The 20,910-nt window shown below is 35.0% G+C and overlaps 3 protein-coding genes and 1 pseudogene across 3 annotated transcripts in view; 1 reads left to right on the plus strand and 3 right to left on the minus strand.

Moving 5' to 3' along the window:
* LOC137738325 (BIIDXI-like protein At5g11420) overlaps positions 1 to 4,676 on the minus strand; it is a 4,818-nt gene extending 142 nt beyond the window's left edge. Inside the window, exons 1-3 of the mRNA XM_068477966.2 lie at positions 4,243 to 4,676; positions 1,855 to 2,352; positions 1 to 720 (exon numbers count right to left, since the gene is read on the minus strand). The exon at positions 1 to 720 is cut by the window's left edge and continues 142 nt beyond it. Coding sequence (XP_068334067.2) covers positions 194 to 720; positions 1,855 to 2,352; positions 4,243 to 4,315 — 1,098 coding nt within the window. The 5' untranslated portion in view covers positions 4,316 to 4,676 and the 3' untranslated portion in view covers positions 1 to 193. The remainder of the gene's footprint in view (positions 721 to 1,854; positions 2,353 to 4,242) is intronic.
* Positions 4,677 to 13,147: 8,471 nt separating this feature from the next.
* On the minus strand, positions 13,148 to 14,818 carry LOC137743328 (cytochrome b-c1 complex subunit 7-2, mitochondrial). Its single transcript, XM_068483201.2, has 4 exons — positions 14,657 to 14,818; positions 14,367 to 14,524; positions 13,887 to 13,934; positions 13,148 to 13,445 (listed from the first exon to the last, which is right to left on the minus strand). The coding sequence occupies exons 1-4, from the start codon at positions 14,748 to 14,750 to the stop codon at positions 13,377 to 13,379; spliced, it is 369 nt and encodes a 122-aa protein (XP_068339302.1). The 5' UTR covers positions 14,751 to 14,818; the 3' UTR covers positions 13,148 to 13,376.
* A 3,554-nt stretch (positions 14,819 to 18,372) lies between these two features.
* LOC148690933 (putative defensin-like protein 25) lies at positions 18,373 to 19,267 on the plus strand. Its single transcript, XM_088685606.1, has 2 exons — positions 18,373 to 18,467; positions 18,952 to 19,267. The coding sequence occupies exons 1-2, from the start codon at positions 18,407 to 18,409 to the stop codon at positions 19,113 to 19,115; spliced, it is 225 nt and encodes a 74-aa protein (XP_088541732.1). The 5' UTR covers positions 18,373 to 18,406; the 3' UTR covers positions 19,116 to 19,267.
* Positions 19,268 to 19,631: 364 nt separating this feature from the next.
* Positions 19,632 to 20,910, minus strand: LOC137731767 (UPF0481 protein At3g47200-like; annotated as a pseudogene).

A 20,910-nucleotide genomic window follows, 5' to 3' on the forward strand; every position in this document is an offset into this window, starting at 1 on the left:
ATCCCGCCTCTTCTCTTCTTTAAAAAGCACTCATAAAATGAACCAAAAGTTCATCATCATCTTCATAATATAATCCAAATTAAGCGACCTCATTGTATATCATAAATATATGGCCTCATTTCCTCACGTTCATAAACTGAATTCAAACCCTAGCTCCAACCCAATTTGCATTTACCAAATTTGCCCTCACTGTCTAGGGTTTCCGAAGGCTCAACAGCTTCACGTCATCAACCACAGGTCCACACAGAGAAGAGAAGTCATCACTCCTCATGGTGTAATATGTGCTTAGAAACATGACACGTGTCCGGGTTGAAGCCGCCACGAATTTGAGCACCGCCCGCTTGTACCCGCCTTTGCCTTTGGACTCGTAAGGCACTTTCACCGTGTTCTTGTCTGCAAATGCCTCCACAATCATAGAGCCTTCGCATGAGTTGCTTGCATCTCCTACGGAGAATGAGAGCACATAGGTCTTGCCGGGGATGGTTCGAACGACTTGGGCGATCGCGCTTTCTTTTCCGGCCACAAGTTCGACCGCTCTTTTGCCTTCCGGGACTGAGAAGTGGTCTGAGTCTATGTACTTCACTGCTTTGAGGGACTCCACCATCCAGCCTGGTAATGGGGAGTGATCATCTTCTATGTTTGGTGGGATCAAGACTCCCCAAGATGCGTTGGGGAACACGTATGGTCCTTCTTCAAATCCAGCGTTTTTTAACAAGTTCTCTGCATTAGGGTATAGAATTAGGCAATTATCGACGTAAATCTAGATAATTAAGTTGATTTTACATGTAATGTACCTATAACATAAATTCACAATATGGTAACATTCTAACAACAAAATGTTATCCTAAGCTTTCAGTAAGTCCGACAATAAAGCGTTACCATAAAGTTTCAATTTGGTATACTTCAATTATGCATGCATCAATGTACGAAGGGGAGAGACATGATATACCCTACAATTTTAATACAGAATGGGAAAGAAGGTCATGGCAAGTTGTGATGTCCAAGACAATGTGGCCTAAAAATTAGGCACTGCACGAGCGTATATTGATGAGATTTTCTTTCAACACCAACAATTGATGTGTATATGTGTACACTTTATTGTGAGACTTGTACAAATAAACAATCCATATGAACTAACCATTCATGTTTTTATCAAGTTTAAATTAATAGCCTCAATTTATACAACGAAAACTTTGGTAGTGTCGCCTAATTAGCACAACTTTCACCCCAAATCAATGAGATATACGGTCGAGTGAGACCAAATTATGGAATTTCATACTTTTGTAAAAACTGTCCTACAAGTGACATGATCGACAAACTGCTTGTACACAAGTTTTTCTCAACTTATAGCCCCAGACTCATGATTAGAGCCAACTAATAAAGGAGCATTGTCTATGGGACATGACTGAGAAATTACACGGAAATATGAGATCTATGGAATTATTGAGAATAGCAGAGACTTACCTAAATTGATCTATTTGTTCTCTCCTCCAGGAACCACTATAGTTTCTGTAGTATTAAAAATTTTACTATTGATGTCACGCACGTCAAAAACCTAGGCAGAGGGACCCAAAAAGTATATTTGTCATCCAATAATTGCACCCACAGCCCTGAATTATTTAGCTTTTCTAATGGAGGTGAAACAGTTGCTCCATACAGCTATACAAAATGTGTGGTCCTTCCTCATAGGAGGACCCCATTTTTATCTTAAGATAGACATCAGAATATCACATTGTATGTAACTAGGTCACCTATATTAAGCAATTACAGTATCAAAATCATAATGTGATCGTGTTATATCATCAGACTGTCAATTTAAATATAACATGTTAGGTATCTGATAAGAGAACTTACTGTTGGTTGCTCGAGGAGGGTACAAAGTTCGGATGGCGACCGAATCGATCAGAGGCCCGCAAGCCGGATCCTCCTCAACTCCCGGGTTATGCAAAACAAGCTCAACTGTTTCATAATCCGCCTGAAACGCCCAAGCATATGAATCCCACCCGTTGCTGCTATACACTGTTTGGATGGGCAGCACTCCAGAGTCCGGTGCCACAGAAACGTTCAAACGTTCCTCTTGAGCACAAGTCCTCGCTGCACTAAAAGTGATTGAGTAGTACAACCCCTTAGTCACTTTAATGCTCTGCTTAATCGAGGCCTCATTTCCGAGCCTAACTGCGTAGGCTCCCTCGGGGACAACCAGCAACATGTCCCCTTGCTTTTGGCCTGACTTAATGTATTCCACAAACCCAGAAATCTCCCACTTTGGTATGGCATATCGGCCGATCACTTCTGAACCCTTTATGTCTGAGGGCTTAGGGGGTAGCTCAAAATTGCCATTTTCTAAGTAACCTGCATTAGTGTATGACATTGTTTTAGGAAAGGAATAAATTTTTATCACAATAATCATTAATAACAACTCGACAGATATGCAGAATTAACTTAATAAAATTACAAAATAGAAAAGGCATATACACATGTTAAACTGCAATTGATGTGTAAAAGTAAGTGGGCATGGCCTACTTCGCGAACAAACATAAAAAATGGTACAAGAATGTGATCTATGTGACATATAAGTAATGAGTAATGTGTGTACATGAAACTATATGATCAAATCATAATCAAACGAACGTAGAAAATCTTGTTGGTCACAAAATTATGACATTTTTCAAAGAAGAAATACTTTTAGCCTATTCAGTTACAAACCCTTTTAATTCAGATGCTTGCTTTATCTTATGAGATGATAATTAACTAAACAATAATTGTACTTCTAGACCAAGTTATGCATGGTTGAAAATGAACTGGCCTTTTTACTGTAAATGGTAAAAAATTTGATGTTATACAAATGTAGTGGATTGTAGTGCGCTTGTGAAGATATTTTTAAATGGGATGGAAGATAGGTGTTACCGCTTGTTATTATACTGTTGAGAAATGCTTTAGTTAAAAATTTGACAATTGAAATCTTTTATTCATTAAATTTAAAGAAAATTAATGAAAAATATTTAAAAATTTTAAATTTTAATGATAAGTATAAAATAAATAGTAAAATAAATAGTATTAGATTTGATTTTTTAATATAAAAATATAATTTTTTATTAAAAATAAATAGTACCGCATATTTTTTTTTTTTGGTTAAAACTCTCAAAATTTACTTATATAATGACTAGTAGTTATCAATCAGCTTTTCAAAATAAATTTAGGCACCCATGTGAGATTTCTGACACTCTGCGAAGCTAGTAAATAGTTTGGTACCGCCACAGAATAATATTAATCACAACCATCCAAACATTTACTCTTAAAGATCTGACGGGATAAGGAAATCCAAAAAGAGTAGGTTTAATTTAGAGTTTAAATTTTGAAAAATTTATGATTGGTTTATTACTTAAATGTTGATAAATGTATTTATTTTTATTGATAATATATCATTTAATTTGTAAATTTAACCCTCCTATTATTATTTAATCCAAAAAAACCCTCTGGAGAAGGCAACAGATGCAGTCACAACTCAGAAAATGAGATGAGATTGGTCAGACCTAAATGACAAATTTACCCCTCAAGGAATTCAAAATTTTCGAAAAATAGAAAACTGCTGAAAAAACTTAGGTGACCAGAAACCTCAATTCCGGTCACCCTTCTTCCTCTATGACCATGAGTAGACGAAGAAGACCCTCCACCCATGTATCCAAGAGATGAACCTATGCTTAAGTATGAGGCTATTTTGGTCTTTTCACACAAATTTCATACATAACCTTGACAAATTAAGCTAGTAAAAGGTGATATACTGATAAAATTTGTGTAGTAGTTCCTGAATTTTAGGTCAATTGAAGCTTTGATCGCTGGAAGTAATAATCTGTGAGAACTCGTCTCTAAATGCATCATAATGTAAAGTGACGATCATTTTAAATAACCTATTACAATTTTCGTCGCTTATCTGTTCTTAAAACTCATTTATTTTGAAGATAATTTTTATAAAAAAAAACCATTTGCTTCATTTTGTAACAAGTTTAGAGATCAATACGTACGAAAATTTAATTTCGACCAAATTTCAAGAAATATTACTCCAATTTCATCAACTATACTAGCAAGATCTACGGCAACCATTGAAGTAAAGTATGAAGCATAAAGGCCAAAGACCTAGGGAGCAAGATGAAGAGCTAAAAAAGACTAAATAAAAATGCTTGAATAAATAATAAAATGAAAATATATTTGTGTTAATTAATTAGCGTGATATAAAAAGCTTACCATCGATGAGGGAGAAGGCTGAGTGGCAAGTGGCAAACAACAGCACCGACAACAAAACGGCTACCCCTCTCATAATTTTGATCAATCAAATTCAAACTCTTTCTGCAAATTTTTGAGGTGTACGCTGGTGAGCAATGCAGCGTGGAAGGAAAGTGGGAGAGAGGAAGGGTTTATATGCATGTTAGCGTCCAAAGTTGCCCTTAGGTTTACCGAATATAACGAGTTTGCCATTCGAATTTCTGACCATCTTCTCGCTGCCTGTGAAATGACGTGTTTGGGCTTGAGTTCTTTTGTTTTTTAATAAGGGGTGAAGTGAATGTGTCGACATGCGATCCGAATCTGTATGTATTGTGGCGGATTTGAACCTGAAGACAAAAGCTGTTTAAGGTCACATGGTTTCGTTCGACCTTGGCTGCTGCGAAGCATGCATGCCCACGACACCCTTGTATCCTCGCACATTTGAATACATGTTTGCAATCCAAGTTCACGTTAAAAAGTGGTATTCTTGGATATGTTTGAGATAACGTTCGAAAGGGACGGTGTTTTCCAACAATCAAATTTTTTTTTTGTTTCTGTTTGATAAAAAAAATAAAAAATGTTTCTAAGTCGTAAAACTGTAATCTAAATTTTTTTTTATGAAGTACGTATGAGCATGAGTGTTTTTTTTTTTTTTACAGAAACAATTTCGAACGTGTCGTGAAGTACTCTAACTTTATAGGAGCCAATTCAAATGTATGTGATAAGAAATGGTCGCGTTGTTTCAACCAATTGGCTCGATTAACTAAGGAATGTACAATTCTGTCTTTTAGAAATGGAAATGAAGTTTGTTAAACAATTAACCATGGTGTGATAATAATGTACTTCAGTGAATGGAATTTGACAATAAGTGGGGAATGTTTTAAGTGTTAATGACATATTTGACCTTATATTATTTGGTGAGGCACTGAGGCCAAAGCACATGCCATTTATTAATGTTTGTTTCGTACACTAGTATTCTTGCCGGTGAGGTCTTATGAGAGAAATGAGCTCAAGAGAGGCAGCCACACAGTCTTATAATGCTCACTTCTTAATTAGCTCATTATGTTCTATTAACATATTACTAATTTGATTTAAATCTTAATAACAAAATAAGATGTACTAATGAAGATTTGAAAGTGATAGTTCGAGAGTCGAGTAATAATTTTTTAAGACAACATGAAACCGATATGTAGTTAGCAAGTTCATCTTTTTTTTCTTTTTTTTTTATACAAATACAAATATGATACAACCAGCTAAACAGGGATAATAAAATCGTAAGGTTACTGTCATATGAAGAAAAAAAAAAAGGATACTTTTTTTCATTTATTTGTACATTTCATATGAGGAGTTGTATGTTTGTTTTTTCATATATATTAAGAGATTGGAGAATTGAACTTCGAAGCTCATATACAAACAAAGAAATATTTTTATCACTTTACAACCCTTTTTGCATTGAAAATAAATGAAATTATTATTTTGTAGCTCATGACGATACAATTATGAACGGATTGAATAAAATTGAGCATCTTAAGATGGGCATGCATACTTCTCATGAGTAATGTGGTAACATATGCTAAAATATAGTAAATTAACATTTTTATTTGAAAAGACCATTAAGCAAAATATCCATTAAATAAAGGATTTGAATTGGACATGCTTAATATCAGAAAGGATCATCTCCATATCCTTTTTATCAAATTCATCCCATCAATTAATCCAGATATTTGAAATTTGATCTAACGGTTAAAAACATGAGGCTTCTTTTAAATTATAATAAATTTAACCGTTGAATTAAATTTTAAAAATCCAAATTGATTGATATGATGAATTTAGTGGAAGAAATCCAAAGAATATCACTTTCCCTTGATATCCATTAAAATTACAAAGGTTCAAGGTTCAAAAGACCAAAGTACCCCTAACCCGAAAAAACACATCACGAGGAATGTAGGGACAGTGATTGGGGGTGGTTTGTTGGGGGGACCCATATTTTCATCCCGAAAAATCTGAATTGATCGTAATCTGAATTTGTGTAGGATCGCAGCACCCCATGTTTCTGGCCGGGTTCTGGGCTTGACATAACAAAAATATGTGGGCCTTTTTTTACCATTTAAAAAAAAATTATTAAAAATAAAAGGGTACGAAGTGGACCGGTTTTGATCCTGAGCCTCAAACCCCAAGATCGGCTGCATGTGGACGACCAGCGTAGGCCGGAGTCTAGGGACCTGTCCCTTTACTTTTTGGACTCTTCTCAATACTCACTGGCCCAAAGCTACGATTGACCACCTACCATGTACCATCTAAATCAATATTAATTTCTCTTAGTATTTGTACATGGATAAACAAATCATTTTATGGGTATCCCTTTGGATAAAGGGTATGTATATATTTTAATGTAGAAGTTATAAGGAGTCGTAGAAAAGAGAAAACTTAGGAAGGTAATTATTAAATGGCAAGTCCATAGGGAATTTTTTTTAAAAGAAATTAGTTGTATACAATTGGTGATAGAAATGTGTGTTTTCTCATGAGATCGAAAAGCCACAACACATGAAATTATCTTAATTTAATTAAACTGTATAATTAGTGTATAAATTAAGATGTGATAGAAAAATTTTTCTCATCAAAGAAAGATGTGACCGTCTTTATTCCAATTGCTGCTTAATGCAAATGATGATATTTTTAAACTTAGATTAGATATCCTTAAATTTCTGAACAATCACAACAGGGAAGATTAGCCAATAATTACACAATGCGAACTTGGAACTGTTGGAAATTTTGAATAGAAATTTCATTGTCTCACATTGGCCATTCCTAAAATGTTTTCTCACTTTATAAGGTTTAGTCTCTTATAGATAGTGATTGGGGTAATATACATTTGAGAATGAATTGGGCTCAACCTTGGGTCTTGGCTCTTGGGCTTTGAAAATTAAATTATTTAATTAATTATTTTTAATTAATTTCGAATTTAATTAAATTATTTTTTAACAGACACATTTGACTAATGTCACATCCCATCCCGGGCACCCACCACAACCCGGGCTTGACTCTACCGTAGCACAATATTGTCCACTTTGGGCCCCGACCATGCCCTCACGGTTTTGTTTCTGGGAACTCACATGAGAACTTCTCAGTGTGTCACCCATCATGGGATTGCTCTCGCACGCTACTCGTTTAATTTCGGAGTTTCGATGGAACCCAAAGCTAATGAGCTCCTAAAAGGCCTCGTGTTAAGTAGAGATGAGAATATACATATAAGGCTTATGGAATCCACTCCTCTGAGCGATGTGGGATGTTACAACCGAAGCCAATGGAAAAACGCAGAGAGCACATCACCCCTCTGAAGAGATGTCTCATAACAGTCACATCTCATTCTCATACCTATTGCGAACATACATAATCCCACTATATATACATTCATCTGCATGACATTTAGAACACATAAAATATCAAATTATTCTTCTACATTCCTAAACCTTCTCATTGAGAGAATCACACAGAAATTCGCTAGTAGTTAAGTTTTCTGGTGCTGGAATTCTAACTTGATCGTTGAATCCTGGTGAAGCAGACGCCCATAGAACTACAAGCACTGAGTAGGGACGAAATTTCTGTTTCAAGGACATTGCAGTACGCAAGCCTTAATCTTCAAGTTGTCTGCTTTATATTTTTGTTTTGTCCATACTCTGTTAATTTTTTTATTCGTATTTATTATTTATTAACATGTATAATTATATCATAAATTATTGACATATATCCAACATGAACTAGAATACTTAATGGTTCCAAAAATCTCATTCAAAAAAATTTGGTTATATTCTTAGATATGCGACAAGCATTGAAGTAGCCAAAGAATTTCAACCCTTGGATAAAATGCCAAAACCGATTGACATGAAATATACAGCATCACCATTTTCTCCCCTTTCCAATTCCCACCACAAGAAAACAAGCACCCCTTTTCTTTGGAGGCAGAATCTTTGTCCTCCCACTTTCCTTGCTTTCTCGTGTTTTTCTATTTATGTGATTACGATTAAGCCAGGTTAATATTTTATATTACTATTTATTTTTATCTTATTATTTTAATAAAAAAATAATATAAAATGTTAACGTAACTTAACCGTAAGCACACAAAACAGAAAGACACTAAATAGCACGAAAAGTGAAAGGTCAGATAATCTGCCTCCCTTTTCTTTTCCCAAAACGACTGTTCCTATGTCTTTTGGAAACGGGACCAAATGCATGCATGATTAAGTGTCGTCGTCAAATTTGTCAGACCTCAGCCGTTTGCATGAATTCATCGCTGCACAACGTTTTAGTTCAGTAATATTATATTATATAAAGAAGAATTTAGAAAATTGTTATTTGTATTAAAAAAATCTTATTTTACATTTCAAATTTTCTATGTTTGAAAAGAAAAATGCATTTGTGAGGAGTGTAAAATGAGATTTTTGAAGTGCCAATAATACTTCTCAAAATTTAGCATAATAACATGTCATTAGAATTTAGATTGAGACATTACAATGACAGTTAACCTGTTTCTATATAAGTTTTTCTCCTTGATTACAACTATTCAGTACCTAATAACTCTTTGCAATAATCTTTGAGTAAATTTCATGTATAATTTGGAAATCAAGCCAGGAAATAGCGCAAGAAAACGAAGCTCGACTTTTAGGGTTCATGCATGGTTGCACACTTGCACGTGAAGTTGAAGTGCCATGCACGTTATATTATGATAACATTAACGACGCATATATGCCATCTAGATCTCTTTCCAAGTTGGATATATAGGCTCAATACAAACGTAATATTGTGGCAAAAATTTGGAGAAACGAATTCACAGTTGCATTACCAATATTGACATGAAGGAATTTCATATATACGAGCATATATTATGCTTTATCCAATGAAAGCCACCACTCATTCGGATAATACCACAAAATTTGAAAAACAATTGTTATGGTTTTCAGATAATGAAAACCATGGATGATGGATGGTTTGATCTTGAGCTTGTTTCTGAAATCAACTTCGAACCAAATAGCTGCACTTTCTTTAGCTATACATGGAAAATGACATGCTAACCTATACGCTTTAATTGGACAGATCGGTGGCTGTACTCTCCATGTGGCAGCATTTAATTAAGTTGTCTCAAGATAAGATAATGATGTATAGATCACTTCTTTTGCAAACAGCAAACTTTAAAACTTAAACTAGAGGGGAAATATATATATTTTATAATTTTATTTATTTATTTTACAAACGGTAGCGCAAGTGAGTCATATAACTATATATTAGGGGGGAGGACATTAGTGGAGATCGAATTAAGCTATGCGATTACAAAGAAATTATGTACCTTTTGATAAGTACCATGCAACTCATCAAGCTAACTAAGCTATGCGATTATTTGCAGGAACCGTTTTGGCACCACTCTCCAAATCACAAGTTGACATTTATATTATTGAGGTGATATATAAGAAAATATAAACCGAAAGATTACATGGGTACGTTAGAATCTAGTATTTTTCTATTTGCATGCCACTCTCGGGTGACACCGTCAGCACTCATGCATATATCCAGCAATTGAAGAAAAGGGACATGAAATATACTGCCTATCCTGAATTTAATTCACCTAAAGCAACTTTACATATGAAGTGAATCTTCAAGATTGGATAGCATATCTCAATCTCAGATGGTTTGTTTTCAACTAATAATTATAAGCTTTCTGATGTAACTCAACCCAACTTTTTGTTCAATGATTTGAATAATAATTTGACCTCCCAATTTTCTTGATACACGGGTTCGTGTGTTTGGGTTCTTAATCCTTTTAGGGGAGGGAGAGAGAGAGAGAGAGAGAGAGAGAGAGATCCTGGGGAAGAATCATAATCTTAGGGAGACAATGTGGAAGATGGTTTAAACCATGGGGCTCATGGTACATGGAATGCTCGGTAGTAAATTCCAATTCGTGCGCGTACGATTGTTTACAATTGCATGTATAGATACACTAGTTTTTCATTTTCCACAATGATTGTGTCAAATTAAAATTTAGGATGAGCAGATAATCCGATGCATTTCTGTTTTACAATTATTGTGATAATTTTTAAACAATAATACCAGCGTCACAAAGATTTTTGTCAAGCTTTAATTACTTATTGATGTAACAATTTCTTATTTGTCGTGAATAAAAAAAAATTAAATGATCTCATACATGCACAAACAAATGAGACCCGCTACTAAATTATTTTGGCTAATGAATCGTACATACGACTTACACCAGTTCCCCACAACCATCACATCACCAACATTGCTAACATATGCAGACAATTTCACTAAAATTTTCATGGATTCATGAATGTGAATAATAAATTTGAAAACAAGTATACTGTATACCAATTGAAATTAGGTAACATGCATGTTCAGTTAGGAACAAGAAAGGGTGTCGGCAGATGGACTTATTTACGGAGAGGAATGCATATATGATTGCATGATATATGATTGGACGTAGATCAATTTTGTTGAAAAGAGATGAGAATTTTGATTGACAGTGAAGACTGAACTCACTGAATCATGCATCGCATCAGGTCACATCTGTAGGTGAAAAGCAACATTTTGCCCATCTAGGTTTTCCAGTACAGGAGCCACCTAAAATTACAATACATGCACATGACGGAGGTCGATCATCCCCTTCTTTGTTGTTTATCCACATTTAAATTTATGATCTTGAACTTCACTTTTTCCACTAGACCAATTATTAACGTTTCTGCTCATCCTTCGTAATGCTATAATTGTGTTACGTATCATCCCATCCAAATTTATATGACGTTTTTAAAAAAAATTAACTGTAATTAATTTATGTGTTTAATTATTTTAAAATGAGCTCATAAATGTAGGAACAAATAAAACACGCTACCATTTGAACGTTCCTCGTTAGAGCATCTTCAATAAAAGATGTAAAATGCCTCAAAATGGACATTTTTATTTTCTTTCTCAGCCATAAACCTCTCTGATGGCAGAAATTCCAAATTTACATGTCTCATAGAAATATAAAGTTCTATATCTGGTTTTAAAATCTCAATTTGCATCTCTTTCTAGATGCTCTTAAATAATATATGAAGGATCTTTAATACCGAGCTCATTCTCCTCCAATCGGCTAAAGCACCTAGTCGCTTTAAATCAATCAAATTTTTTTCGATAAGAAATTCCTTTAATCCATAGACTGACCATGGTCAGTCTTTTGGAGACGTAGCATAGTTCTGCAGGAGGTGAGAGGGACATTGCTGGACACCCAAACACAAACCGAACTTCCCAGTCACCGGCCCTTTGCCTTGCCTTGGCTTTGAGGCAATTTCCATTCCTAAAAGTCCTAATGTTAGAATTGGAAACCCTGGATTCTGATCTGATTCATTGAGAAATCACACTTCTAAACCTATACTTTGGGGGAAGAGCGCAAAGAAAGACATTGTGCTTTAGCCAACTTGATTAAATCAAATTGCATTTATATGCATCACTAAGAGATCTTTTATAACTATTTCATTTTCAGTTTTTTGTTTTCACTTTTTTTTAAAAAAAAAAAAAAAATTGTAAGCTGAAACATGTTTGGTACATTTTTTTTCAATTTAAAAAAAAATGAAAACTAATAAAAAATTGAAAATTGAAAATAGAAAAGTGAAAACTACTTTATTTTTTAAGTATTTAACAACTAATGTAGTTTATATTGTTTATGGTTTTGTATTGTGTACAATTGACCAATTTGAATTCAAGCATCGCCTCTCTTACTCTTAAACTTAATCCACAACCACAACAAGAAGCTCTAGAACATTCTTAAGCTTCTAGTTCACAACATTCAATGACTTATCATCCATTAGTTTCACTTTCACAAGGACTTCACAAGAATCACGTTCTCAAGCTTGAATGCCGTCTCAAGCTCTTCCACGAGCTCAATGGTCTCTTGAACGATTCAAAATTTCAAAGTAGCAACTTGAAACACCAAAATTTTTTTGTTGAATTGCATGAGACCAAAACCAAAGTAGTGACTTGAAACATCAAATTTTTTTTATGAATTGCATGAGATGAAAACCAAAGTAGTGCCTCAAAGTAGTGATTTGCTGCAAGAGGGGCACAAACATAAACCAAAACCGTGTGAAACCAAACTGAACCAAAACCAATTAATTTGGTTCCATTTCGATTCTTAACCCAAAACCGCACCAAACCTAAATAAATTTTAATTTCATTTTCAGTTTTACCCTAAAACCATACTGAACCAAAATTCAAATCATGCCCAACCATAGCTGAAAGGCCGTGAAGCGAACTTTTGTTTCACCAAGTCCAAATAAATCGTAGGTATGCTTAGGCCCACGGTCGAAGAGTTTCCAGTGTGCTGAAAACATCTAATATTATACAATTTACAAACCGAAATGACGAAAATATAATAAGAAAAATGTAACTGAGAATAAAATACATAATAACAAAACTATCATTCTTGGCAAATTAAAGTAAATGTATTGCACAGTTTTAAACTATAAATTTTTAAGGACTCCACATCCACATCCACATTTCACAACCGCTTTAGTACAGAGCAACTTACATAACACAAGTATACCAACATCATGACCCTGTGCCATGGAAGTCGTCCTTCCACTGCATTTCATAGCCAACAATAACCTTGCAAGAACATATTTGTACAGGCTACACACATAATATAGGACAACAAAAGCTAGGCAACCATTCTGGGTGCCCATAAAGATCCAAAACACAAGTACTGTGAGAAATTGCAGAACTCAAGTCGATTTTTGATCCAATCATAGAGATTTTGCTCGGAACATGAATAGAAGGTAACCAACAAGCAGCATAGAAAGAATTCAAGAACACTTGTAGAGAAAGCAGCTTATTGCAATCAAACGTATTAAAGTTGAAAGTTCGATCGCACATTATTATTGGAAAACAGACTTCCAGAAAATGATAAAAATCAAGGAAGTTCCAATTTCGATTCTCAAATGGCAACAATTTGGAAAAGCTTCTAGAACAGAACACAATCTCCATTTAGGTGTGGAAACATATACCAGAAACAATGCTATCATTTCATCCCAAGATTCATTCCAACAAAAAAATAGTTAAAAGAGGCAATAGCATGCTTATGGAATGGTGCGCTGATAGAGTGGCAAAGCTCCCAAAGCCTCACGCTCTGCTCTTTCCTTCTTCACCTGCAAACATAAGCATAATTTAGCAGTTAATGACAAATTATGCACCCAACATGTCATACATGTGCAAAATCATAGATTCTTTTTTCTAATTCAGTAGAACATCCAAAGCCTCACGCTCTTCTCTATATTGGTTATTCTATATCTTCTGTTCAGGGATTGCCAGAGAACAGAAACCATAACAAAAGGGAAATTGACGTCTTTCCCATCGCCAAATTACACACATGTAGCAAATTAGCAATAAACAAATTCCAAAAAACCTTACATGTAAACATATCTTCCCATAAACTGTTTTAAAACATAATCAGTCAATGGAAATCTTCTATGTTTTAGTTAAAAACTCAAACACGGTTGGTATATAGAAGCTTCATGGTTGATGACACAAACACAAACTGAAACACCCAAGAAATAACTGTAGTAAAGAAGAAAATGAACGTTGCTTACCAGAGTCAGCATTTCCTGAAGGTAGCTCCTGAATGGTGTTTGCTGTGCCTGCAAATAGCAAAACAAAGGCAAGTGTTTACGATGCCATTTTAATATTATATAAATATATGCTGAACTTGGTGGTTACAATATGCTGAATACGGGAGCCAACAATACGAACAACATATTCAAACTCAATATTTTGCTACAATATGCACCGCACAACACATTCAAACGCAACATTCTACACATACTACTACGATTTCACAAAAAATCTTGTAGAATTGTATAACATATGAATTAGAAAGGCACAATCTTTGTTTCCAATTCACATTATATCATTCATGATTAATTTCTCAGTCGTACTAATCCAATATCAATCATAAAACTGCAAAATTGCAGTCAAATTCCACACACCAAAAATCCCTATGAATTAAATCAGGGATTAGATTTGGAAAGCAAAGTGATACGGAAATGAAAAGAGGTAAGAGCAAAAGGCACCTGAAGATGGTCGGGGAGGTACTCGTGCTTCATGGAGAGGTCCATGGCGCGCTTGAGACGCTGGTTACGAGCGTCCACAATCTCCCTCGGCAGACGACTCAGAGCCTCCTTGATGTCCAAATCGTAGTAGGGATCGTACAGATCGTCGTATCGAAGCCCTAATTTCCATTACCAATTTTAGCACAAATCAAATCAAATCAAATCAAACCAAACCAAATCGGCCTATACATACACCGAGATACATATACATACAGAGAGAGAGATTAGGGTTTGTGAAAGAGGAGGTGTACCGTAATGGCGGAGGCGCTGGGAGACGGCCTTCATGTGCTGGCGGGCGAACCAGTTCGTCCTTGGATCCACCAAAGATTTCAGCAACGACGCCATTTTTGCCTTCTCTCTCTCAAGACAGTTTCTGAAATAATGGTTGAGATGTTGTTGGTGGCTATGGCTATGATGACTCCAGAGCCGACACGTCGTTTTAAATCGGGGCACCGTGAGAGGAAAGGGCTTCTGAATCGGGTCGTTATTTTTGGGCCACCAAATTAAAGTTATTTTGATGTTGGGATGTAGATCTCTAGAAAACGGAGGCCCTATAGAATAAGATAAAACAAAAAAAAATTAAGGAAATTGTTATTAATATTTCAAAAATCTCATTTGTCACTCCAAATTTTTTATAATTAAAAAGAAAAATGCACTTGTGAGTAGTGCAGAATGAAAATTTTAAAGTGCTAATTACAACTCCCAAAATTAAAAGGAGATAAAAGTAGCCAATTATCTCATTGAATTTTGCTTTTAGCCAATCTTCCATTTTAGTTTTAAAAAATAGCCAATTATGTTCCCTCCGTCAGATTTTCAAATTTTCTTTATCCATTCTTCTATTCATGTTTGTACACTTCCAAGTTCCAAGGATAACAAAAAAATCATTTCGTTGCACTCAGATGAGTCGTTGTAATGCAGAGGTTTATGTATAAACTTGCTTGAGGAAATGTACTATAGGGGTGCGTTTGTTGCACTGGACTGTTTCGAATTGGACTAGCTTTAGGGACTAAGTTGGACTGATTTAGTGAAGCGTTTGATGCAGTGTCGGATTAAGAAGCAATATTGCAATATTATATTATTTTATATTAATTTAATATATATTAATTAATATTTTATTATTACTTTATCTTTTTCCTCTTTTTTTTTTTTTTTTTTTTTTTTTTTTTTTTTTTTTTTTTTTTTTTTTTTCTAGAATCATCCTTCTCCAATATCTGTAACCTTCATTTTTCACTCCACCTCTCCATCTCCCTTTCCCTTTTTCCCCATTTTTGTCTCTCCGCCTATTCATCCTATTTCCCTTTTCTCCTCATTTTTGCCCCACCTTTTTTTTTTGAGGTCATGTTTTGCAGAAAGACACAATCTTTGAGAGACCCACAGGAGGGAAAGAGAGAGATATCGAAATCAAGGGTTGCTTTCTTGCATGTTTTGGTTCTTCCAAAAACAAAAAACACAGGAGTAATACGATGTCCTCTGTGAGTTTGTTCTTGCATCTTTGAGAGACCCATAGGTAATGTCTCACTCCTCTTTTTTTTTTTTTCTCTCTCGCTTCACCTCTATGCTCTCCCATCGCTCTCTTTGTATTTCTTTTTTCTTCAGATTTGGTACTTGTATTTTCTGGGAAAATCATAGTTTGGTCAAGAAAAATCACTCAAAGTCACTGCACTCTTGCTAAAGTTTTCAATCTTGTTGTTGGCGGAAGAATCTGGGTCACCATGAGACCCGTTTTTGTCGTCGTTCGGGTCAACCCAGATGGCAAAAAACCCTAAATCACCAACCTAGATGCCAAAAGGGCGCTAGATTTACCGGACGACGGAGATCAGCGACAGTCGTTTCTGGTTTGGTCAGTGGAGAAGGGAGGGCTGATGTTGCTCATGCCGGTTTGAGCGACCCTACTTGCAGAAGAGGGAGCCAGGATTAGCAATCCCATAGTTTTTGGGGATCCTTGTTAAGAACTCGTAGCGAGGTGAATAATCCGAGTGAGTCCGACCTAAGCTCATTAAATCTAATCCTGGTGCAAACCAAACAAGGGACTATAGTCTAGTCCAATCCAGTCCCCCCCTAATCCAGTCAAACAAATGGGCCCTAGAAAGACAAAGAGTCGTATTTACCTTTGATTGAGAGCACTTGACTAATTTGCATAGAATTTGAATGTAACGTTGTAATAAAAATTTAAGGCAAAAAACAAGAAAGTCTGGGTTTAAAAGAGAAAAGGCTTTTGTTGGAGGGAGTAAGGTTTAGGCAGCCATTCCTAGGGTTAGAGTTTTATGGCGCGTTTACTAATTCATAATCAAATTGAGAAGAATTGGATTGAGGGGGAATCGGATTGAGGAGGAATTGAAATGAGGTTGAATCAGAATCAAATTCTTGTTGAAGTTGTTTACTAAAAACGTCTGGAATCGGAGTAGGAATGATGTTGATTTCATAAAAATTGTTTACTAATTCACTTCAATCAGAATGAAAACTAGGTTGATTACTATATTGCCCTTACATAAATAAATTATTTTCATACTAATTAATTAAATTCAATTCTTAATTAAATTTATATAATAAAATTCATCTATATAAGCATATATAAATAGGTTTTATTTATTTATTAAAAGATGGCAAGAATGATGATGAGTCCATATAAGTTGTTTATTAATTCATTTCAATCGGAATGAAAACTAAGTTGATGACTAAATTGCCCTTACATAAATAAATTATTTTCATACTAATTAATTAAATTAAATTCTTAATTAAATTTATAAAATAAAATTATCTATATAAATAGGTTTTATTTATTTATTAAAAATGACATAATGAGTGTCAAATGAAGGGCAATGTTAGGATAATAAAAAACAAGTGAGGGCATAATAGGAATAAAAGATGCATTTCCGATTCCCTTACCCTCAGGGAATTCAAATACCTCACAAAACTAGGGAATCCTGTTCCTCCAATTTCAGGAATGAGATTCCTTGTTTCGTGTGGGTCCACCACTTTTTTGATTCCTTAATATTTAGTAAACACTGGAATACTCCGTAATCGGAATTCAATTCCCTTTCCTTATTCCGATTACCGTTACGTAAAAGTGTCATCAATGAAACGGAATGGACAAGAATAGGGGAGTATTTAAAATTTTGTGCTAGGATGGGAGTATTTAAATTTTTTTTTTTTTTTTAAGCAAAAAATAAATTTTTTGTTGAAACGTAGATACTTTTAAATACTCCCATCCTAGCATTTTATGTAATGCTCACTGTTTCAGCCTAAACTTGAGTTCGATATTTTATGCTAGGATAGGAGTATTTAAAATTCTCATTTTTTTTCCATTTAAAAACAGAGAGACGCATACTTTTTATTTTTATTTTTGTCAACCAAATAATTTTGTTGATCACAACCACAGTAAGTGGTCCAGTGGTAAGGGCGTGGACTGCAGCTCCTCAATAAACAAAAAAATGTGGGAGGTGCCATGTTTGATACTCTGAGTTGATGAGTCTTCTTGTCCCTAGCCAAGGGTAGGGTGAAATTCCCCATCGCCTCTACGGGTCTGGAAGGGATAGATAACTGTGATTTGCCACCTGTTGTCCTCTTTTTTAGGAAAAAATAAAATAAAATAATTTTGTTGATCATGAAAACCTTCGTGCATTTATTGTTTCAAATAATGTCTTTAAATGGTTGGATTTATTTCCAAGAAAAATAAATGATTGGAATTATTGATACATTCGTAACCTTGTTCAAAATTGTTATGATGATCATGTGCGTGTACTGTTTCAAATAATATCTCCAAATCTTGGGATTTATTTCCAATAAAATACAATGGCTGGATACGTTGCTATATTCATAACCTGTATATGTACCAACGATCAGACTTTCCTATTTCTTGGACTCGCAATTTTAATTATGCTTTAATACCCAAAGATCATTCTTGTCTTCGAGTCTCTATAAATTACACAGTCTCTCAAACCTTTCAACGCAACAAGTCAAAGAGCAAATACACAAGAGAAGTGAAAATTTACAAAGAAAAGATGAATAAGTTCACAATCACATCTTTCCTCCTTGTGTTGGTGCTTTTGTCAAGCTCCACAGGTCTGTTTCAATTATCTTGAATCATATTTATTTTTGGGTAGCCTTTTTGCTTTCTATGAATAAAATAAGACTCGTTTAGATGTGCTTTTAAAATGACTAGAAGCGTTTTTAGAGAAGAAAAAAAAAAATTGGTCTCAAAAGCACTTAAAAGTGTTTTTTCATGATTTACTTGCATTTTTACTAATGAATGATTCTCAAAATATTTTCACAAAAAACGCTTTCAATTATTTTAAAAGCACTTCCAAACAAGCACCTAACCTACTATATATTTCAGTTTCATATGGTCTAAACATCCATGCAAGCTTTTGGCATGGGTTTTTTTTTCAGTTTATTTTCCTAATATTTTATCAATAGTACTAGGTTTTGCAGTAATTGAATTCTAATATATATATTTATTTAATTTTGGTTTTTATTTGCTCGGGTCACTTCCTTGCATTTTCCATGCTTTTTCAATAATTAATTAGTAATTTGATTGTGATTTCAGTTTGCAAGATTTCAATTGCTCAAGCTTCAAAGTGCTGTAATAATCACCCCGAGCAAGGAAAATGTGAAAATGGAAAGTGCCATGAATTCTGCATTACAGATTGCGAGAAAGGAGGTTTCTGCAAACATATTAGCTCTGGTCCTGTATGCCATTGCTACTGTTGAGCTTTTTTCAACACAAGGATATTGATTTATCTCATATTATATTTTGAATAAAAATTGTGAGCATGTGATGGAGGAGGTTGTTCCTTGTTTGGAGTTTCATCTCCAACATGCATATGTGTAACACATTAATTGTGGAATAATATTGCTTTGGTTTTAAAAATACAAGGTTTATTGAATCTACAAACACCCGAAAATATAAAAGTACAGATTAGAAAAAAGCATGCAGAAATCACTTCATTTTATTTACAACACATACTTCAATGAAAAATCATTACAAGTAGCCACTTCCCTATCAAATATAAAATCACACTCTACAAACCTTTATTTTGTTGGAACATCTATTACACTCACTTCAAGGAAACCTGAGATTGCTAATGCAAAATCTGTACCGTCTCAAAGACTAAGCTAGACTTCTAAGGGTACGGAGGATACGGCAAAGGAGAGACTTATGGATCCTCTGGAGAAGCAGAGACTTGTGGATCCTCCGGAGAAGGAGAGACTTGCGGTCGTTCATGCTTAAGCAACAGATAAAACAGTGCACACAGTTTGTATGAAAGTGAGTATGAGGAGAATAACAGCTGCAACAACAGAAATAATGGACCAATGCGTGTTCAAATAATTTCGTATCAAATTTGCCATCCATTTGTGCCTGCGTTTTCCGCAGTAGCTGTTCAGATCTTCACAAAGAGGGGCATAACAGTAGTATTCAACCATCATCCGGCCCAGTGCCAAGGTCATGAAGCAAAGTAGATATCTTCTTGGTACTACCTAGCCAATTAACAATAATTCCATGCTCAACAAGCAATTCCACATCCTTTGGGGTTTTCGCGAGACGCTTCATGAGGAAAACATAACTAGTTAGGCAATCCTCCTCTCTCTTATGGAGTTGTTCAAAAGCAAGGAGATTTCTGAGTGTCAGATCTGTGTTATCGGCTACTATTAACGTCCGAATTTCAAGGATGCCATCCGAGAATTTTATGTCAAATAAATTGGTGCCTTTTCCTACCTCAAATTTGACTCCAGCCTGGAGTAGCTCTGCTGCGTTGGGTACCGCTGTGGTTTTAAGTTCCCTTCTAGTTTTTGATTTCAGCGGTGGGTGTAGAATTCTTATAAGATCAACAAAATGTTGTACTTCTACTTCAGTAGAACATATTTCGTAAGAATCCACTTCTTTTCCCTTTCTAACAATTTGGCCTACAAAAAAGGAGTAGGAAATTTCAAGTAACGAAGGCCACGGATGTGCAGGAGAAGAAAGTGTGTCAAAAAGAACCTGAAGAATGAAGAATGGCAGCTGATTTTCAAGCAACCGCAAATCTGGAAGCACATCCCATCTCATCTTAGGGTTGTTAAATATGTAATCATAACCTTCACAATTTGAGTCACGGCACCTCAATAAGAACTCAATGATGAAGGCGGCATCCACTAAAACAATTCTTACAAATTGATCACTGCCAAACTCAATGGGTTCTGCATAAGAACCTCGCAACCTTCCCTCTTTGTCCCCTATCATTTGTATATAATCAGAGAAGCTTACTCTTTCCCTCGTCCGGTTTAGAAAATGTCGCAGGTACCTTTTTTTGTGCTCTTCCATGGCTTTTAAATGTTCCTTGCCATGGTGAAGTGGGCCTATAGAGACTACTTGAGGTGTATATGCTTTCTCATTTACCCTTCGCAGTCGCTTAGGAACTCTATAGACACACCGCAAAGAGGACAGGGGTGACAAGTTATCCAACTTCTTTTGTAATGGATCCTTGGGGTTTTCTATGTCATGTGGAGCATCATGGACTCCTTCCAT

Source organism: Pyrus communis, chromosome 15, assembly GCF_041283825.1.
Source record: "Pyrus communis isolate YQ-2024b chromosome 15, ASM4128382v1, whole genome shotgun sequence".
NCBI lineage: Eukaryota > Viridiplantae > Streptophyta > Magnoliopsida > Rosales > Rosaceae > Pyrus > Pyrus communis.

Coding starts and splice junctions, on each gene's coding strand:
- LOC137743328 (XM_068483201.2), bottom strand. CDS start 14,750: ATGGCGTCGTTGCTGAAATCTTTGGTGGATCCAAGGACGAACTGGTTC. Junction 14,525..14,656: donor CCAGCGCCTCCGCCATTACG/GTACACCTCCTC, acceptor AATGGAAATTAG/GGCTTCGATACGACGATCTG. Junction 13,446..13,886: donor TTCAGGAAATGCTGACTCTG/GTAAGCAACGTT, acceptor TTATGTTTGCAG/GTGAAGAAGGAAAGAGCAGA.
- LOC148690933 (XM_088685606.1), top strand. CDS start 18,407: ATGAATAAGTTCACAATCACATCTTTCCTCCTTGTGTTGGTGCTTTTG. Junction 18,468..18,951: donor GCTTTTGTCAAGCTCCACAG/GTCTGTTTCAAT, acceptor TTGTGATTTCAG/TTTGCAAGATTTCAATTGCT.